The 17,123-nt window shown below is 41.4% G+C and overlaps 2 protein-coding genes across 2 annotated transcripts in view; one reads left to right on the plus strand and one right to left on the minus strand.

The window, feature by feature from the left end:
- Window positions 1–941: 941 nt before the first annotated feature.
- TCFL5 (transcription factor like 5) lies at window positions 942–14,426 on the plus strand. The gene is made up of 7 exons (XM_073309114.1): window positions 942–1,123; window positions 1,845–2,651; window positions 3,703–3,889; window positions 4,589–4,751; window positions 5,857–6,100; window positions 9,014–9,155; window positions 12,459–14,426. The coding sequence occupies exons 2-7, from the start codon at window positions 1,930–1,932 to the stop codon at window positions 12,579–12,581; spliced, it is 1,581 nt and encodes a 526-aa protein (XP_073165215.1). The 5' UTR covers window positions 942–1,123; window positions 1,845–1,929; the 3' UTR covers window positions 12,582–14,426.
- The window catches only part of COL9A3 (collagen type IX alpha 3 chain), a 72,377-nt gene continuing 68,667 nt past the window's right edge, over window positions 13,414–17,123 (minus strand). The window contains exons 31-32 of the mRNA XM_073309113.2: window positions 15,214–15,291; window positions 13,414–14,525 (exon numbers count right to left, since the gene is read on the minus strand). Coding sequence (XP_073165214.1) covers window positions 14,332–14,525; window positions 15,214–15,291 — 272 coding nt within the window. The 3' untranslated portion in view covers window positions 13,414–14,331. The remainder of the gene's footprint in view (window positions 14,526–15,213; window positions 15,292–17,123) is intronic.

Raw genomic sequence — 17,123 nt, forward strand, 5'->3', positions numbered from 1 at the left:
CCTGAGGAAGGCGCCCATGGAAGGTGAGGTGATGGCCTTGGAGGGAATGGGGGTAGGTGGGAGGCTGCAGTGGGGCGAGAATTGGGGGTGGGAGGAATTTGGGATGTGCAGGGCTGTGGGGCAGGGGCCAGAGAAAGGTGACCTTCCCCAGTTCCAGGCCTCCGGCTGCTGAGGAGAGATGGTCCTCCTTCCCAGCTTCAGCTCTGTGGCGGTGGAGAGGACCCCCCCACACACACACACACTGCGGGGGCTATGGCGGGGGGGGGGGGGGAGAGAGAGACCCCCCCCTTCCCAGCCCCAGGGCTGCAGGGGGGAAGGGCACATCCATCTCATTCCAAAGGTGAAACTACTGATATTAAAATGAGTTGTGTGCTTTTATTTGTATAACAAAAAAAGTTTGTTTGCGAGGTAGTGTTTTTATCCAAAGCGCTAAAGGGCGGGAGGGGAGGTGGACCCTGGCGGTGCGTGGGTGGCGCTGAGGGGTCAGGGCCGGACTTCCAATCAGGCACGTCCTCAGGGGGCGCGGAACTTCGAAGTGGGTTAAAAGTTTCATGGTTTTAGGGACAACACCAAGGGCAGCTGTAGGTGGGGGGAGGGGCGCGTCCGGTGTAAATCCGGCGCTGCGAAAGGAGGTGGTCCCTGGTGGTGGTCCTGACGGGGGCGCGGAGACGGTTCGGGGCGCTGTGAGGTGGGTGTGCCTGGCCGGACTGGGGGAAGCCGATCGGACGTGGTTGAGGGGTTCTGCGGGAGGGGGAACGGTAACGGTGTGTGGTGCGTTCCTGAGGAAACGTGTGTGTGTGTGTACTGGGGGGGAGGGGGTGCGGTGTTGTGGGTACAGCGGAAGCGAAGCGGCTGGGCCGGTGGCGAAGGAAGGCGGCACACCGCAGCCTGCTGACGCGTGCGCAGCGGCCCTCTTTGCCCCCGCGCTAGTGCGCGCATGTCGGGGCGGACACGTGACCGTGCAGCCGCCTTCGGCGGGAATCACGGCCTGCCGCGTCTGCAGTTGCGGCGCGAGGCGAGGACACAGCGGGTGGCGTCCGCGCGAGCCGCCCTCGGTCGCTGGGGGGAGGGGCGGGAAGAGGAAGGCTCGCGGCGGTTAAAAAGCGGCGGCGCACGCGCACGGGTAGGCCGTCCACCCTTCCCCCTAGGCAGAACTGTACTTCGCAGACTCCCTCCCCACCCCCCATCTCCTGCCTGTTGCTAGGCAGACTTCGCACCTGGCCGATCCCTGTGGGGCAGGCTTTTGAGGGGTGGGGGCTACAGTTGCTCCTCACTGAGCACTAGGGAGGGGGCAGGCTGCGCTAGGGCCAAGTTTACCCCTTCCCCCACCCTATTTTGGGGTGTTAGTGGGATGGGTTGAATTTATTCCTCCCCCTGCTTGGTGTTACTGTTTTTTGGAGGTGCTGACCCCCCTCTCCATTTTTTGTGGGGGTGGGATCCATTATCATCGGGGCCGGGCCCCTCCCCCCTCTACTTGACAGCATCATTGGGTGGGTAGTGCCTTCTCTGGGGACATTATTGGGGGCTCCAGCTGCCATTCTGAGGGGCCCGGTGTTGGGGCATTACACCCTGTTTTGGAGGTGGTGTTTTTGGTGTGTTATTCCCTCTCTTTTTGGAGGGGACCATACTGGGGGTGGGGGCGAGACAGTCCTCTGTGGGGGGCTCACCAGGTGGGGATGTGATGCCCTCTCTTTGGAAGAAATATTACTGACTGGAGTAGGGGTTGTACTCTCTCTCTTGGGTTGGATGTCTCATTTTTTTTACAGGGTGCTGTTCATTGCTCTCTTGGAGCTGTTGTTACAGGGGAGTACTACGTTTACTTTTTTTTTTTTTTTTTTTTTGAGGGAGTGGTTATGATAGCATTTGCTGGAAGCACACTTAGTTGTTGAAGGATTTATTAGTGATTGATTCAGTTTCTAGTTTGAAGTCATGTCAGGATCAACTCCAAAACAGACCTCCAGCCCGCAGACAGTTGCTGGTGTTCCGGACCCTGCTCCTGCTGGACCTGAAGGCCCAACTGACAGCTCCTTTGGTGAGCAAAACCTTAGCTTCACCACCACAGACCTCAACCTGGTGGAAATGACGGAAATAGAGTACACCCAGCTTCAGCACATACTCTATTCACACATGGAGGCACAAGCAAACGAAAGCGAAATGGAAGCTAGGCTCAATTCTGCTTTCTTCTCAGCTAGTAATCCTGCAGATCAACCTCAGCAGCAGTCCTCAGTGAACACCAATCAAACTGGCTATTCATCGTACTCTGGGAACCAGTCAGTTTACCCAGTTATCTGTCAGTCAGGTCTGTCTTCTGACAGCAATTTAATGGGTTCAAACCAATGTCTGGGTCACATTGACTTTCAAGAGCTCAGAATGATGCTACTTAGTGAATCTAATCTCCCTTCTAATGAAGTAGATAAAACACCTAATAGTAACTCTGTAGAAGTCACAGGGCACAGTTTAGTAAGAGTTAAACATGGTGAAAATTTTGGTGGGACAAATAAAGAAACTGTACTTGTTGAAAATTCAGCACCAGCTCCTGAGCCTAGATCTAAATCTGCAGTTCGTGTTCGTTTGGAAGACAGATTCAACAGCATCCAGACAGAAAATCCCCGATGTCAAGAGCCCCAAGAATCTGGAGTGACTCTTAACAAGTGTGTTGTCATTAACTTTAGTTTAAAGTTTACAGTTAAATTATATATTTTCATGTAGTTCAGTGTTAATTTAGGCGGATTCAAATTTATGAACAGTGTAATGGTTTTTTTTTTCAGAGTAACAGCCGTGATAGTCTGTATTCGCAAAAAGAAAAGGAGTACTTGTGGCACCTTAGAGACTAACCAATTTATTTGAGCATAAGCTTTCGTGAGCTACAGCTCACTTCATCAGATGCATCTATCAGCTGTAGCTCACGAAAGCTTATGCTCAAATAAATTGGTTAGTCTCTAAGGTGCCACAAGTACTCCTTTTCTTTTTGCTATGTTTTTAATACTCAAAATGACTAGCTGTGTGCTTTGGCACAAAATTAAGATCTTGAGGAAGTGAGGGCCCAATTACCATTAACTTCAAATTGTGCTTACTTACACTAGGTCTGAACTTGGTCAGTTATTAACACAATACACCATATAGTTGTGTAAATTTATTAATTTTCAACTTTATTTTGGACATCAACATCAAATGTAAGCAAAATATATAAACCAGAGCTTTATTTAGATGTTACATCCTTCTTACTTTGCAAAAAGTAATGCAGATTTCACACCCTATTAACAGACTAATCAGAGGACTCTGGTTAATGTTGTAATGTGGAAGGAGCTCCATGATGGTGCAGGAGCTTGTCTACACAAATCCGCTTGCAGCAAGATATGAACCTAAGACTTACACACGCTGCCATTTATCTGAATATTTTTGTTACTGAGCCTATGGTTTTTATTATATATACTTTTTTAGTGACAAACTTAGCTGAAGGAAGTTACTTTTATGAAGTCCAACAGTGTAATTTCACTGTACAGAATAAAATAATGTATTAAACAGATCCTTTTTGCTATTGAAGTTAGTGAGGTAAATAGTGGGCCTTAATGGCAATGTGTATTTATAGTAAATGGACGTGATTTTTTTTTAGTGATTGTCACTAGAAGAGTAGATAGCTGAAAAGGTTTCTAGTTGTCATTTTCAAGTAACTAGTCTTGTTTTATTTTATCTTTTTTGTAGTTTAGTAACACTAATTCGTCAACCAGCAGAACTAATGGGTATGCCTGTTCACCAGCAGCAGAATAAATGTACTACATTAGTGAAAAATAAGACTGCTGCTGCAGCTACTGCTTTACAGTTCACATATCCATTATTTACGATGAATGCCTGTTCTACTTCTGGAAGTCCTAACCCTTCACAAGCACAGGTAGATTTTTTGTTTTCTATTATTAGTTGTAGCCTTCTCCTTTGAAACTTTAACAATAGTCTAAATTTGTAAAAATGCTGCAAGATTTAACTGAAATACAATTTAATTTTAATTGATCACATTCGAAGTTATTTTATAGGGTTTTGTTTAAAAGCAACTTACGTAGGCACGTTCAGAGGGATTTATCATTTATGTGTCTTTTCAATATTCTTAAAGATGAAATATAGTTCTCAGTCATTTTGATTAAGTCCTTATATCTCTTACATGAATATGTACCCAACGGCCAGGACCAACAGTCTATTAGATTTCTTTCCAGAAAGGTACTTTTGTTTAAGTCACTCAATTCACCGCTACATCAGTTTCATTCACAAAGACATAGCTAGCTGCAAGTAGGTGTTTTCTCTTGGTTCCTTCTTTCCATTTTCTTTTGACAAAAACTCATGAAATTTCATTTTCTCACAGTTACTATAAGCCAAGAATAATAACCAAAACTGGCACGCAGAAACTGCCAGAGGTACAACAATAAAACTACACAAATGGTCTGGATGTTGAAATCACATGACTGTGGTACAGAAAAAAAATCACAATTGGCATTTGATTTAGCAGTACAACTCATTATAGGATGGGACTAATGTTAAAATACATATCAAAAGTATTATCTTCTTCTTTTCACTTAACACTCCCTAATTTCCTTTTCAGAACTCTGGCACATCATGTACTATTCTGGAAGCTGCCAAACATCAAGACCTTGGATTACCTAGAGCATTCTCTTTCTGTTATCATCAGGAAATTGAATCCACTAAACAAACAGTAGGCACTAGGAATAAAGCTTTACCTGAACAAGTTTGGATTAAAGTAGGAGGTAAATGATTTAGCTTCTGCTCACTTTGTTTTCTGTGCCACTCAACCTCAAATTATATTTCTTCTGACTTACTTAGTCAGTTTGTTTGCAAGGATGAATGTGCTTTTACTGGTTCCATATATGCAATTTGAACTCTACAAATAATCTACAGAATCAGTAGGTATCTGACAGACTTTGAGAAATGATCAACATCCACGCTGGTTTCTGACGATAGTGTTTGCCCCTAAGTGCTGGTGTGGCAATCCACTTTATGAGGGAGCCAAAATAATCAGCACCCCAGCGCATCCATGGGAATTTTGAAACCTAAATTATCATTATTTCTTCAGGTTCCCTCCTTGTAGTAAGTCTCCACCTGAGGGGCATCAGGGGGATTTCAGAGCAGTGAGCACAGGGCAGGCCATGGCAGCAGGGCTCCTATAAAAATGAGTTGCTATAGTCAGTCTGTCAGTAGCAGTTTGTCAGGCACGGGCCTCTGTGTGGCTGCCCTTGCCCTCCCCAGCTGGACAGATCTGCAGGGCATCCTGGAAAATTGGTGCATGTGATGGTTCTCTCTCTTCCTCATGCCCCACATAGTGACAATAGTTGTGCTACTGCAACAGGGAACAATTAGGAGGAAATACCACAAGCTGAAATTCACTGAGACCTATGATCCGTATGCAGGACTTTCCCCTTTATGGGAGCATCTGATCCTTATTTATTAAATTGATATTGCTCATTTATTGATTGACATTTTTTCCTTTGAATAGTAGGATGAAAAAGTTGATGGCGTCAATACTAGTTTACTTTTAGTAGTGCAGCAGTAATTATCTTGAAAATGTGAATTTCATATGTATAATAAAAAAGCAATATATTTACAGCACTTTATATTTTCGAAGTGTTTTAGTAGAATTAACCACTTAATTTTCAGATGACAGAACGAACTCATTTGAAAATAAGAAGAGTTACAATTACAGAGGTCTAACTTTTTTATATTAGTTACGGATTAGTCCATCAAAATGAAAACTTACAAAATCATAAAGTTTCAGTGAAGCTTAATATTTATTAAATAATGATGGAGTGGGAGAATGAAAAATAAAGTACTGCTTTTTTCCCTTGTTTTGCAAAGAAGAAGCTTTATGTAAACAAGCAATAAACAAAAGAAGTCGCGGCAGAATACGCCAGTTGGATACAAATGTAGACCGCAAACCTCTTAGTGAAATTCAAAATATATGTGATAGCCAAAATACTGCATCTGCACAAGGTACTTGGCAGTCAACACAGGTAAATTCAAGTATGCAGGCACAGAGTGGAACTCAGGGAGGAATCTCTCAGCGCAGGGAGAGGCATAACCGCATGGAAAGAGACAGAAGGTAATTTCTGTTGCTCTGTGAAGAGTTCCAGCAAAAAAACATTCTTAAAGCATAAATTAACTACAGTATACTAATTATCTAATTTAGAATAGATTATTGGACATGTTTTGCTTACTTTGTCAGCTGCAGAAAGCGGCATTCTCATCAGGATAGATTTGATTTAAATCACTAGTCAGGAAGACTCGATTTAATCATGGATTTCTACATAAAAGTGCATTCTTGTTGGTTGTTATAATCTTAATACATATTTTTCACAGCTCAGAGATAGATGAGACCCAAACTGGGTCTCTTTTATGGCCTGCTGCCATTATAGGTTTTCCCTTCCAGTGAGAGAAGAGTATGGTAGATCTCAAATCAATGAAGGCTACACTTAGAAAGACCTCAAGACTTCTGGAATATGCTGCTCAAACAGTTTCAGTTTTGTTTCTACTGCCTGTCCGTCCCTTCTCACATTTATCTCCAGACTTCTTCTCCTTGTCCAGATCTATTCCGCCTCCAATAATCTTCTATTCATTAAACTTTTTGAAACTTTGCACTTTTAGAGAGAGGTAAGGGATTAAATCTGTGTACACAAATTAGCAGAGGGACCATAGGGTTGAGGTCTGTTATTTCTCACCTCTATACAGGGGTGAAAATAACTTTAAAGGACTTACCGGTACGCTGGAATCCTGAGCAGTGGGGCAGGGCCTCAACCAGAAGAGGCGGGGCCTTTAAATCCCTGGGCCCTTTAAATTGCCGCCAGAGCTACCAGCTGCAGAGGCAGCCGGGAGCCCCAGGGCTCCGATGGCAATTTAAAGGGCCCAGGGCTCTGGCCGCTGCTACCGCAGCGGAGCCCCAAGCCCTTTAAATTGCCTCCAGAGCCCCACTGCTCGAGCCTTGGTGTAGTGGCGGCAGCACAGGGCTCTGGAGGTGATTTAAAGGGATCTTTAAATCGCTGGCCTGGGGAAGCTGGTACGGTCAGCAGTGTACCGGCTCTTGCTGGTATACTGTACTGGACTGTACCGGCTTACTTTCACCTCTGCCTCTATATATTTTTTTATTTTATTTTATTTTATTTTATTTAAAAACATTTTTGCAGGAGTCACAAATCCACAGTTTGAGAACTGCGAAAGTAAGCATCTCTGATGGTATTTTTCTAGATTTAGCACGGAGTCCCATTGGGTAGATAGAAAGATTAACCTAAATAATCTATACAGAATCCCCTGAAACTCCATAAAATTGGGTCCCTAATCTATGAACTATTGGAACTCATTTACAAAACTTTTCGTAAACATTACATGAATATATTGTCTCATACTATAGAATTAGAATGTATAATCCCTATTCCATGATGAGATATCTTTGAGCTGTAATGTATCTTAATTAAAACTATCTTTAGATAGGTTTTTTCCCCTCAAAAAGCATTTTATCAAAAACTGATTTAAATTAAAAAAATATTAATTTTTTTTTTAAATCAATGATTTTTTATCCACCCTGCTTCTCACGTAGAAAAGGAAGTGGGAGTCTGCTGAAGGCAAATACAATTCTGGTTTAGGTGTTTAGGATTTTTTAAAATTATTATTGACTCTCTAAGATACACCAAAATGCTTTAACAGATTCTTTCAAAACATGGTTATTTTATAATAACAGAGGAAGTATGCAAACTTTAGGTACATAGGTAACAAAAGATGAATAATCATGACCGACATATGACAATGATTTCAAAGTAACTGTAACTGGCTCTTTCTCTTTTGCAGCTGATTAATGAAAATACAATGTTTTCTAATTGTGATTGAAATATAGTTGGAATTATTCTAAGACTAGTACAACTATAAATAAATATACTATACTATAAATAAAGCTGACATAGTTGACTTGACTTCACCTACTCTCCCACCTCATTGGACATGAAGTGGCAGGTTCAGAACATAATGTGCTCTGGTGAACCTCAGCTAGCAGAGTGGTTGATTGAGAACCGCTCTGATCTAATTTAGCCTGTAGGCTGCTCCAAATTACAGTGGGGGCCATTTCAGCTCTCAGCCATCTTCAGGATCAGGCAAGCAAAGAGGTGGCTTTAAGTCACCTTCCCACCACTTCCAAGGTTCTGTGCCAACTCACAGTGCTAACAGGGCACAATTGAACACCATGGAAAAAAATGTCATTTGCTTTTCGCTCCTACATTCACAGGTCTTTGCACAGGATATGACTGAGTATAGATCCTAATTTGATACAAGCTTTTTGTGTCTTAAAGGCAGTTTTAAGAAAGAGTTACGCTAGTAGAAATGAATAATATTGAAATGAGTGATTGCTAATACTGTAGAGCAGCCATAAACTGAAAGGTCTTTGGGCAGGAATTGGCATTTATTATTATATATTCGTACAGTGCCAAGCACAATAGGGCTCAACCTGATGTGGTCTTTAGACACTATTGCACTGTAAATGTTAAAGAATGACCACAAAAGCAAAAATACAACCAACTAAATAGAACTATTAAAATTTCTGTCTAAGGTTTAGCGCCCATGTATTAGGCTGCAATGGATTCTCTCCATTGTGCAGTGATTCAGCACAGATCCTCAGAACTTGACGCCTTTACTAGTAGTCAAGCCCTGGCTAAAAACTAAAGCTGGTGTCCTCTTCCTGGCCTCAGTAAAAACTCGGAGGAAGGTTGCACTGGCAATATTGTCTGAGGGTGACTGCAACTCTTTTGAATGGAGGCAAATTAGCTGGCACACAGCAATGTAATTTACACTGACCTGGGCTAGCTTTGGTGCATCTTCCAAATATTTGCGTTTATTCCTATTCATACCTATCCAGTGTTGGTCCCCTCAAAATGCAAAACAAATATCAACATCTAAACAGCTATAAAACCATATATCTAGGTCAGCTATCTGGGTTAATTGGCTGCTAAAAATTGTTATTTTGCATTGACTATAGGCGCAGAATCCGGATTTGTTGTGATGAATTGAATCTTCTGGTTCCGTTCTGCACTGCTGATACTGATAAGGCAACAACATTACAGTGGACAACAGCATTCTTGAAATATATTCAGGAAAGGCACGGGGATTCCCTGAAAAAGGTTAATAAATCTCATACAATCCACCTTTAAAAATTTTTCTAATAATGATCTTAAAATGGTTAAACATTTGAACTAAATCTGTATTGCATCATGACAGACACGAGGCACCTGTGTTGAACATTTACTTTGTCTGTTAAAAGAACATCCAGTTCATTGGCTTTGTATCCTTCAGCCACATTTTTGATTAGAATGGTTTCAGTTGAGCTCATAGTCTGTGTTGTATCAGATCTCACAAGCTAAGTAAAGTTTAATTTGATCAATTAGAGCTACACTCAGGAATTCGGGGAACCAGAACAGGCTGTTGGTTTGAAGCCTTCTCTAAACATTCCACTTTTTATCCATACCTATCCTGCTCATTCATACACACGGAGCTGTTTTTCCCATTCCATCTTCTGCTTCCTATTCCAGTCTCCTTGGTTTTATAAGTGAATTTATTTGTCTTGTGCTTTATTTTATTAGAGAGTTCAGTAACATATAATATATATGTATATTAGGGCTGTTGATTAATCACAGTTAAATAATTAATCTCAAAAAATTAATCGCAATTAATTGCAGTTTTAATTGTATTGTTAAACAATAGAATACCCATTGAAATTTACTAAATATTTTGGATTTTATATATATATAGTATTCTTTGTTGTGGTTGAAATCAAAGTGTATAGTATTTTTTATGACAAATATTTGCACTGTAAAAATGATAAACTAAAGAAATAGTATTTTTCAGCTCACCTCATACAAGTACTGAAGTGCAATCTCTTTATCCTGAAAGTGCAACTTACAAATGTAGATTTTTTTTGTTACATAACTGCACTCAAGCACAAAACAATGTAAAACTTCAGAGCCTACAAGTCCACTCAGTCCTACTTCTTGTTCAGCCAGTTGCTCAAACAAGTTTGTTTACATTTACAGGAGATAATGCTGCCTGCTTCTTGTTTGCAATGTCACCTGAAAGTGAGAACAGGTATTTGCATGGAAACTTTGTAGCCAGCATAGGAAGGTATTTACATGCCAGATAAGCTAAACATTTGTATGCCCCATCATGCTTTGGACGCCTTTCCAGAGGACATGCTTCCATGCTGATGACACCTGTTTAAAAAAAAAAGTGTTAATTAAATTTGTGATTGAACTTCTTGGGGGAGTATTGTATGTCCCATGCTCTGTTTTACCTGCCTTCTGCAATATATTTCATGTTATAGCAGTCTTGGATGATGATCCCGGCACATGTTGTTCATTTTAAGAACACTTTCACTGCAGATTTGACAAAATGCAAAGAAGGTACCAATGTGAGATTTCTAAAGATAGCTACAGCACTCTATCCAAGATTTAAGAATCTGAAGTGCCTTCCAAAATCTGAGAGGGACAAGGTGTGGAGCATGATTTCAGAAGTCTGAAAAGAGCAATACTCCAATGCAGAAACTACAGAACCCGAACCACCAAAAAAGAAAATCAACCTTCTGCTGGTGGCATCTGACTCAGATAATGAAAATGAACATACGTCAGTCTGCACTGCTTTGGATTGTTATCGAGCAGAAACCATCATCAGCATGGACGCATGTCCCCTGGAATGGTGATTGAAGCATGAAGGGACATATCAATCTTTAGCACATCTGGCACATAAATATCTTGTGACACTGGCTACAACCGTGCCATGAGAACACCTGTTCTCACTTTCAGGTAACATTGTAAACCAGAAGCGGGCAGCATTATCTCCTGCAAATGTAAACAAACTTGTTTGTCTGAGCAATTGGCTGAACAAGAAGCAGGACTGAGTGGACTTGGGCAGGGTATAAAATTGTACATTGTTTAATTTTTGAATACAGGGTTTGTTTTTTTAACATAATTCTACATTTTTAAGTTCAACTTTCATAATAAAGAGATTGCACTACATTACTTGTATTAGGTGAATTGAAAAAATACTATTTATTTTGTTTTTTTTTTACAGGGCAAATACCAGTAATCAAAAATAAATATAAAGTGAGCACTGTACATTTTGTATTGTGTTGTAATTGAAATCAATATATTTGAAAATGTAGAAAACATCCAAAAATATTTAAAAATGGTATTCTATTATGAATAGTGTGATTCATTTTCAAGATTCATTTTTTTAATAATTTGACAGTCCATAATCTCTCTGTATGCATATTATTTTATCCAATGATGACTTCCAACTGAGGTGATTTTGACACCCATGCACAATGGCCATGTAGCAGTAGCCTTCAGTGGTGTCTTTTTTAGTATATGGTCCTTCCCTGGAGGTGGTGGCAGCGTAAAGCACTTCAAGAACTGATTTGTTCCTTAGTCTCTTTTCAAAATGACATCTTAGGGCAAGCACTATGAAAACTAGCATTGGTATGCAGAAGTCTTTGGGGTTGGAGCATTTGTGTCTCCAAAGTTTTGTCCGCTGAAAAAGCTGCCCAACTGGTCATAAAATTAAGTCTTAAATTGCAGAAATGTAGTCAAAAATAAAAGTTCTGCCTTCAGATACATACAAACAGTACCATTGACTAATGGGATGAATGTGACAAGTTGAAAGTAGAATTTTCTCCTAAAATGTTAACTGATTTGACACACAAAAATTCATATAAATGGAGGAACAAATTCTGTCTTTCCCTAGTAGTTGTGACAGGTTCTGATTGCAGCAAAATCAATAAGATTCCAAGCAGAAGGGAGCACTATGCTGGGAGCCAACTTAGAGATCCATGTTCATTTAATGCCACATTGCAGGGGTTCCTTATGTTCTACTATGAAGATGGGTTTTGGGGATGCAGTTGTGCTGGAGGCACAAGTGCAAACATTCACGATCAGAACTGTTGTGGGAGTTATAAAGGGTCACATTAGCTGGAAAGCGCTCACAGTATTTAGTCAGTAGTAACAGGCAATTTTTTTTTTCCTGCCCAGTTAAATTGTTTTCTAAACACTTCACAATTGTTAATGTATTTAGCCTCCCAGCATGCCTGTTAGGTAATGAAACACTATTATCCCAATTTTACAGATGGGGAACTGAGGCACAGAGGGGTTAAGGCCCAGATCCTTAAAGAATTTAGGCACTTAACTCTGCTTAGGTACCTTTGAGGAGTTGGGCCTAAGTGATTTGCCCAGGGTCAGTCAGGCAGTCTGAGGCAGAGCAGGACTTCGAAACCAGGTCTCTCATCACCCAGGCTAGCATCCTAATCACTGGACCATCATTCCCTCTAAAGTTTACTAGGTGCAGGATTTGCCCACCCCTTAGTAGTTTAATAATATTTTACTTAAATATGTATTGCATTAAGCATGATAATAATTACTTTGTATTTTTGATTTTAGGAATTTGAGACTGTGTTCTGTGGTAAAACAGGCAGGAGACTAAAACTAACAAGAGCTGACCCATTAGTAACATGTCCAATGCAGGAAAACATACAGAATAGCACACCAATGGAGATCAAGTAATTTGAACTAAATACCCAGCGTTTTATGGAAAGTATTGATACCTAATGATGCTCCATAGCAATTATTTTATATCCACATACTGGACTTCATCTCCTGTGACTACTTTGAAATTGAAGGATCCGAGAGTGACTTGCAAAATATAATTTGTAAAAATACATAAATAGAACCGTAAAGAAAACATTCTTTATTCAAAATGGAAAGATAAATGAATTACCAACAATATTAATTGATCAGTGTCCTCTTAGAGAGCTTTGGGACCAGAGGCAACAAGAAAATGTCATGACAGCCACTAAATCTCCCCGCCCCCCAATAGCTACCAAAATCCATTTTAACTTGATATAACATAGTTAGAAATTGTTATAGACAGTCAACCTGTCCTATTGTATTTAGTCAGTCATGAATGTACATTCCTATTAAATGTAAAATAAATAAATAAATATGCCATTATAGTGCCCATTTCGCAATTGGAACAGTGAGAAAATTAAATTGGTTAGTGCTTGTATAATAAGCACACATCTTACAAACAATATTATATGCATTGGAATTCAGATTTGAAGTTCATATTGAACCGTACATCCCCATAGGACTAAAGAATCATACAGTGCTGTTGGCATTGCTTTTAAAATACAGTAGTATTTTAAATACTTTTGCACAAACTGTCCAACAGTTTTCCTGTATTGTTGCTTTAGTCCAAAAGTGGTATATTGTAAACAGTGAATTATTTACGTGCACAAAATATTTTCATATTAAAAGAGTAGTAATGGTTCTACTTGTTAATAAGATGCAGTGTTCAGGACAGAAATAGTATATTTTATGAACTGAAAAAGTGGCTTTATTAATTTCTTAAAACAGATGATGCTGACAGGTTTCATAGTACAAAAAAGTCACCCCAAAATAAATACTGTTTTAAATCACGGATATTCACAATTTTGCAGCAGTTTATTTCGAAATAATTCTAATAAAACAATTGGGGGAAGATGGAGTTTAGCAGAACAAGCTTTGATGTGTATAATGACAGTTACAACATCACAAAAAAAAGGTTAAAAAAATCTCATTTTATTTTTACAATAGTTCATACAGTAATTTTGGCTGGTGTTGAGAAGAGCATCCTTTCTGACTTGGGATTTTTTTCACAAATTCTGTGCAAATAGCTGAAGTAGATGGCGTGAAGATGCTGTTATTGAATATTCTTTGTTATAACATGGAAATATACAAAAACTCTCCCCTGTAAATTATAATATATACATTACACCCTTTGCAGAGTTAGATTGCAAGAATGCAAAGGGTTTAACATTTACTAGCCATGGCAAATGTTTGAGGTACAGTCTGATAATTCATGGTGGACAACAAATATACATGGTCAATGATGTTCAATTAGTGCCTGAATCACTACTGAATTCAGTGAGCATAGAGTCAAGCCTTTATGCAAAATAGCCACAAGCTTTTGTACAGTTAGGGAGATGACAGTAAAAGGAGCAGCGCTTCCTCCTGTAGGTCTCTTCAACAAAGTGGGGAGGAAGGGAAAGTGAGACTGATTTGCAGTAAAAATTCTGGAAAATAAGGGGTGGGGAAACAATTTTAAGCATCTTTTTAGTAAAGGTTTTCATCAGATGCTTTCCTGTGTCATGGAACTGAATTACTGTGTCAAAGTCTCCATTTTATTCATTTTAATAAAAGGAATATTTGTCCATTTATCACTAGGAGGATCCTGACTCTTTTCATACAATTCACTGTTTACTTAAATATTCAGTCACTTCTGCAGTTTCAGTGCTGATGATTTTTTGGATCCTCCTCCAACAGCACCCATGCAGGCTGACGTATCACAGATTCCTGGAGTTCCCTGAGCCCCCATTGCACCAGGTACACCAGGATCACCTGGCAGACCAGGTTCACCATGAGCACCATCTCGACCATCTTTACTAATTCCAGTTACACCTGGTGGACCTTAAAGAAGAGAAAAGAAAAACGGTTTAGGGTGAAATACTGGCTTTTATTTGCATGTAAAATTTAAAATATTAGGTAGGTATTTGTAAGCTGTAAGAGGGTTATATATAGTGCTGTATTATGGCTCTCTGGAGTATAAGAGATCTGTAGTAAATATGCTAATGGTTTGAGCCACAGGCTAAAATCTGCTCTGTTACAATGGTCTAACCCTGAAATAACTGAACTGGATTTAGTGGAGTTACTTTGGATTTACACTGTTATAGCTGACAGCAGAAGTTTGCCAATTCATAGTTGTTCCTACATATATGTCTGCTTGTTTTTGGGACTACCATACTTTGCTGTGGTTGCCCATTTCAAAACTGGCTTCTCAGTGAGAGTCATCTCTCTACTACCACATAACCCAGATCAGCATGGTAACTGTAGGGAGAAAGGAATTCAGTCATAGCACAAACCACATGCAATGCAGGCCCTCTAACAGCCTTTATTCTAGCCTTGTGTCCCTCTACTGAATTTGTAGATGCAGTAAAAATGTCCCCATAAAATACATCGTCCCAATTATACTATGAAAAGGTCCATCTAGGAGGAGATTTATCATAAAAGTAAAAGTATATTCCTGAACAAACAGGTATAGTCCATATTGCTGTCATTTGGTTACTTTCCTATCATACTAAATACTGCATCAGCTTACCTTGAAGTCCTTGATCTCCATCAGGCCCATCAATACCTATGCCAGTGGCTCCTTTGTCTCCCTTTTCACCTGTATCACCTGTAATGATGTACAGACATTTAAATGTAAATAATAATTTACAGAGAACAGCCAAGTTAGCCCTTATATGTGGAGGGGAAAATCCTGTCAGCATAAAGGGTAATGCAAAACTTAGTGCCAAGAAGCTGCCTGCATGGATTCAGTTGCCAGATTTGAGCCCCAGGTGTGCACATTTTGCAGTTTCTGCATTTCTTGGAATTTACTACTTTTATTTTTTTATTTAAAAGTTACATTTTTATTATAATTGACTGCATATGAATATCACATACTCTCACTATTGGAACTTTTATTAGCCAATCAGATCTCTTTACTATTGTCCATCGTTTTATAGTAAGGATAAAGGGCCGGATTTTCAAAGATGTTTAGGCACCTAAATGGGATTTCCAAAAGCACCAAAGATGTCTAACTTTAATTTAAATCAATGGGAGTTAGGGCCTAGACACATCTGAAAATCCCATTAGGCACTTACCTGCACCTTTGAAAATCTGGTCCAGAATCCATAAATTTGGCAGCAATAATCAACTACCCTAATTAGTATAGCTGAAACTGTGGGGCGTGGAGGAACATTTAGGGGGGCGTTGCTGCTAGCCCTGATGGGGAGGGAGTGCCACCCAGCTCTGCTCCCTGCCCCACGCCAGGGGCACTGCACCATGCCTTGGGCTCCATGCCCAGTGACCTGGCTGCCAGCCCTGCCCCCAGGACCCCAGCTGTGGCCCCAGCCTTGACCCCCTTACCCTGTCCACGTCTCCCCCTCTCGGCCCTGGCTCGGGGGGGGGGGTGGGCAGACGGGTTACGGGGGCATGAGGTAAAAAGTTTGGGGATTGCTGGTATAGCTGCTTGTATATGAAACCTTTTAAATTATAATGGTCATATCTGTGTACATTCCAAAATTACATCATAATGAGACTAGGGTTGTCAGGTGTCCAGTCGAAAAGGGATCCTGGTTGGCACCTCTGACCAGGCTGCTAAAAGTCCGGTCGACGGTGCAGCAGGCTCCTGGCAGGCTCCCTGCCTGTCCTGGCTCGGCCCGGCTCCTGGAAGGGGCTGGCTTGTCTGGCTGTTAGGTGCAGGGGCAGCCACAGGGGCTCTGTGTGCTGCCCCTGCTCAGCACACTGGCTCCGCAGCTCCCATTGGCCGGGAACCATGGTCAATGGGAGCTGTGGGGGCGGCGCCTGAAGGCAGTGCTTGCAGGCAGCACGCAAAGCCCCCGGCCCCTCCTCCAAGAAGCTGGACATGCCAGCCACTTCCGGGAGCCACCTGAGGTAAGCCCGCACTGCAAATCCCCTCCTGCACCCCAACCCCTGCCCCAGGTCAGAACCCCCTCTTGCATACTAACTCCCTCCCAGAGCCTGCACTCTTCACCCTCTCCTGCACCACAACCCCCTGCTCCAGCCCTAAGGCCCCTCCAGCACCCAAACTCCCTCCAAAAGCCCACATCCCAACTCCAGCCCTGAGCCCCGCTGTACCCCAAACCCCTCATCCCCAGCCCCACCCCAGAACCTGCACCCACTCGCACTCCCCAACCCGCTGCCCCAGCTCTGAGCCCCCTCCCACGCTCCCAAAACCCTCATCCCCAGTCCCACCCCAGAGCCCACACTCCAACCCCCTGCCCCAGTCTGGTGAAAGTGAATGAGGGTAGAGGAGAGCGAGCAATGGAAGGAGGGGGAATGGAGTGAGTGGGGGCGGGGCCTCTGAGAATGGGTGGAACAAGAGCGTTTGGTTTTGTGAGATTGAAAAGCTGGCAACCCTAAATGACTTCCCAAACCCTAGTGACTTCCCAAAAGCAAAAGTTAAATTTCTGCACAACCAAGTTCTTTAGTGTGCTGCCTCCT

Source organism: Lepidochelys kempii, chromosome 13 (assembly GCF_965140285.1).
Source record: "Lepidochelys kempii isolate rLepKem1 chromosome 13, rLepKem1.hap1, whole genome shotgun sequence".
In the NCBI taxonomy this organism is placed as follows: domain Eukaryota; kingdom Metazoa; phylum Chordata; order Testudines; family Cheloniidae; genus Lepidochelys; species Lepidochelys kempii.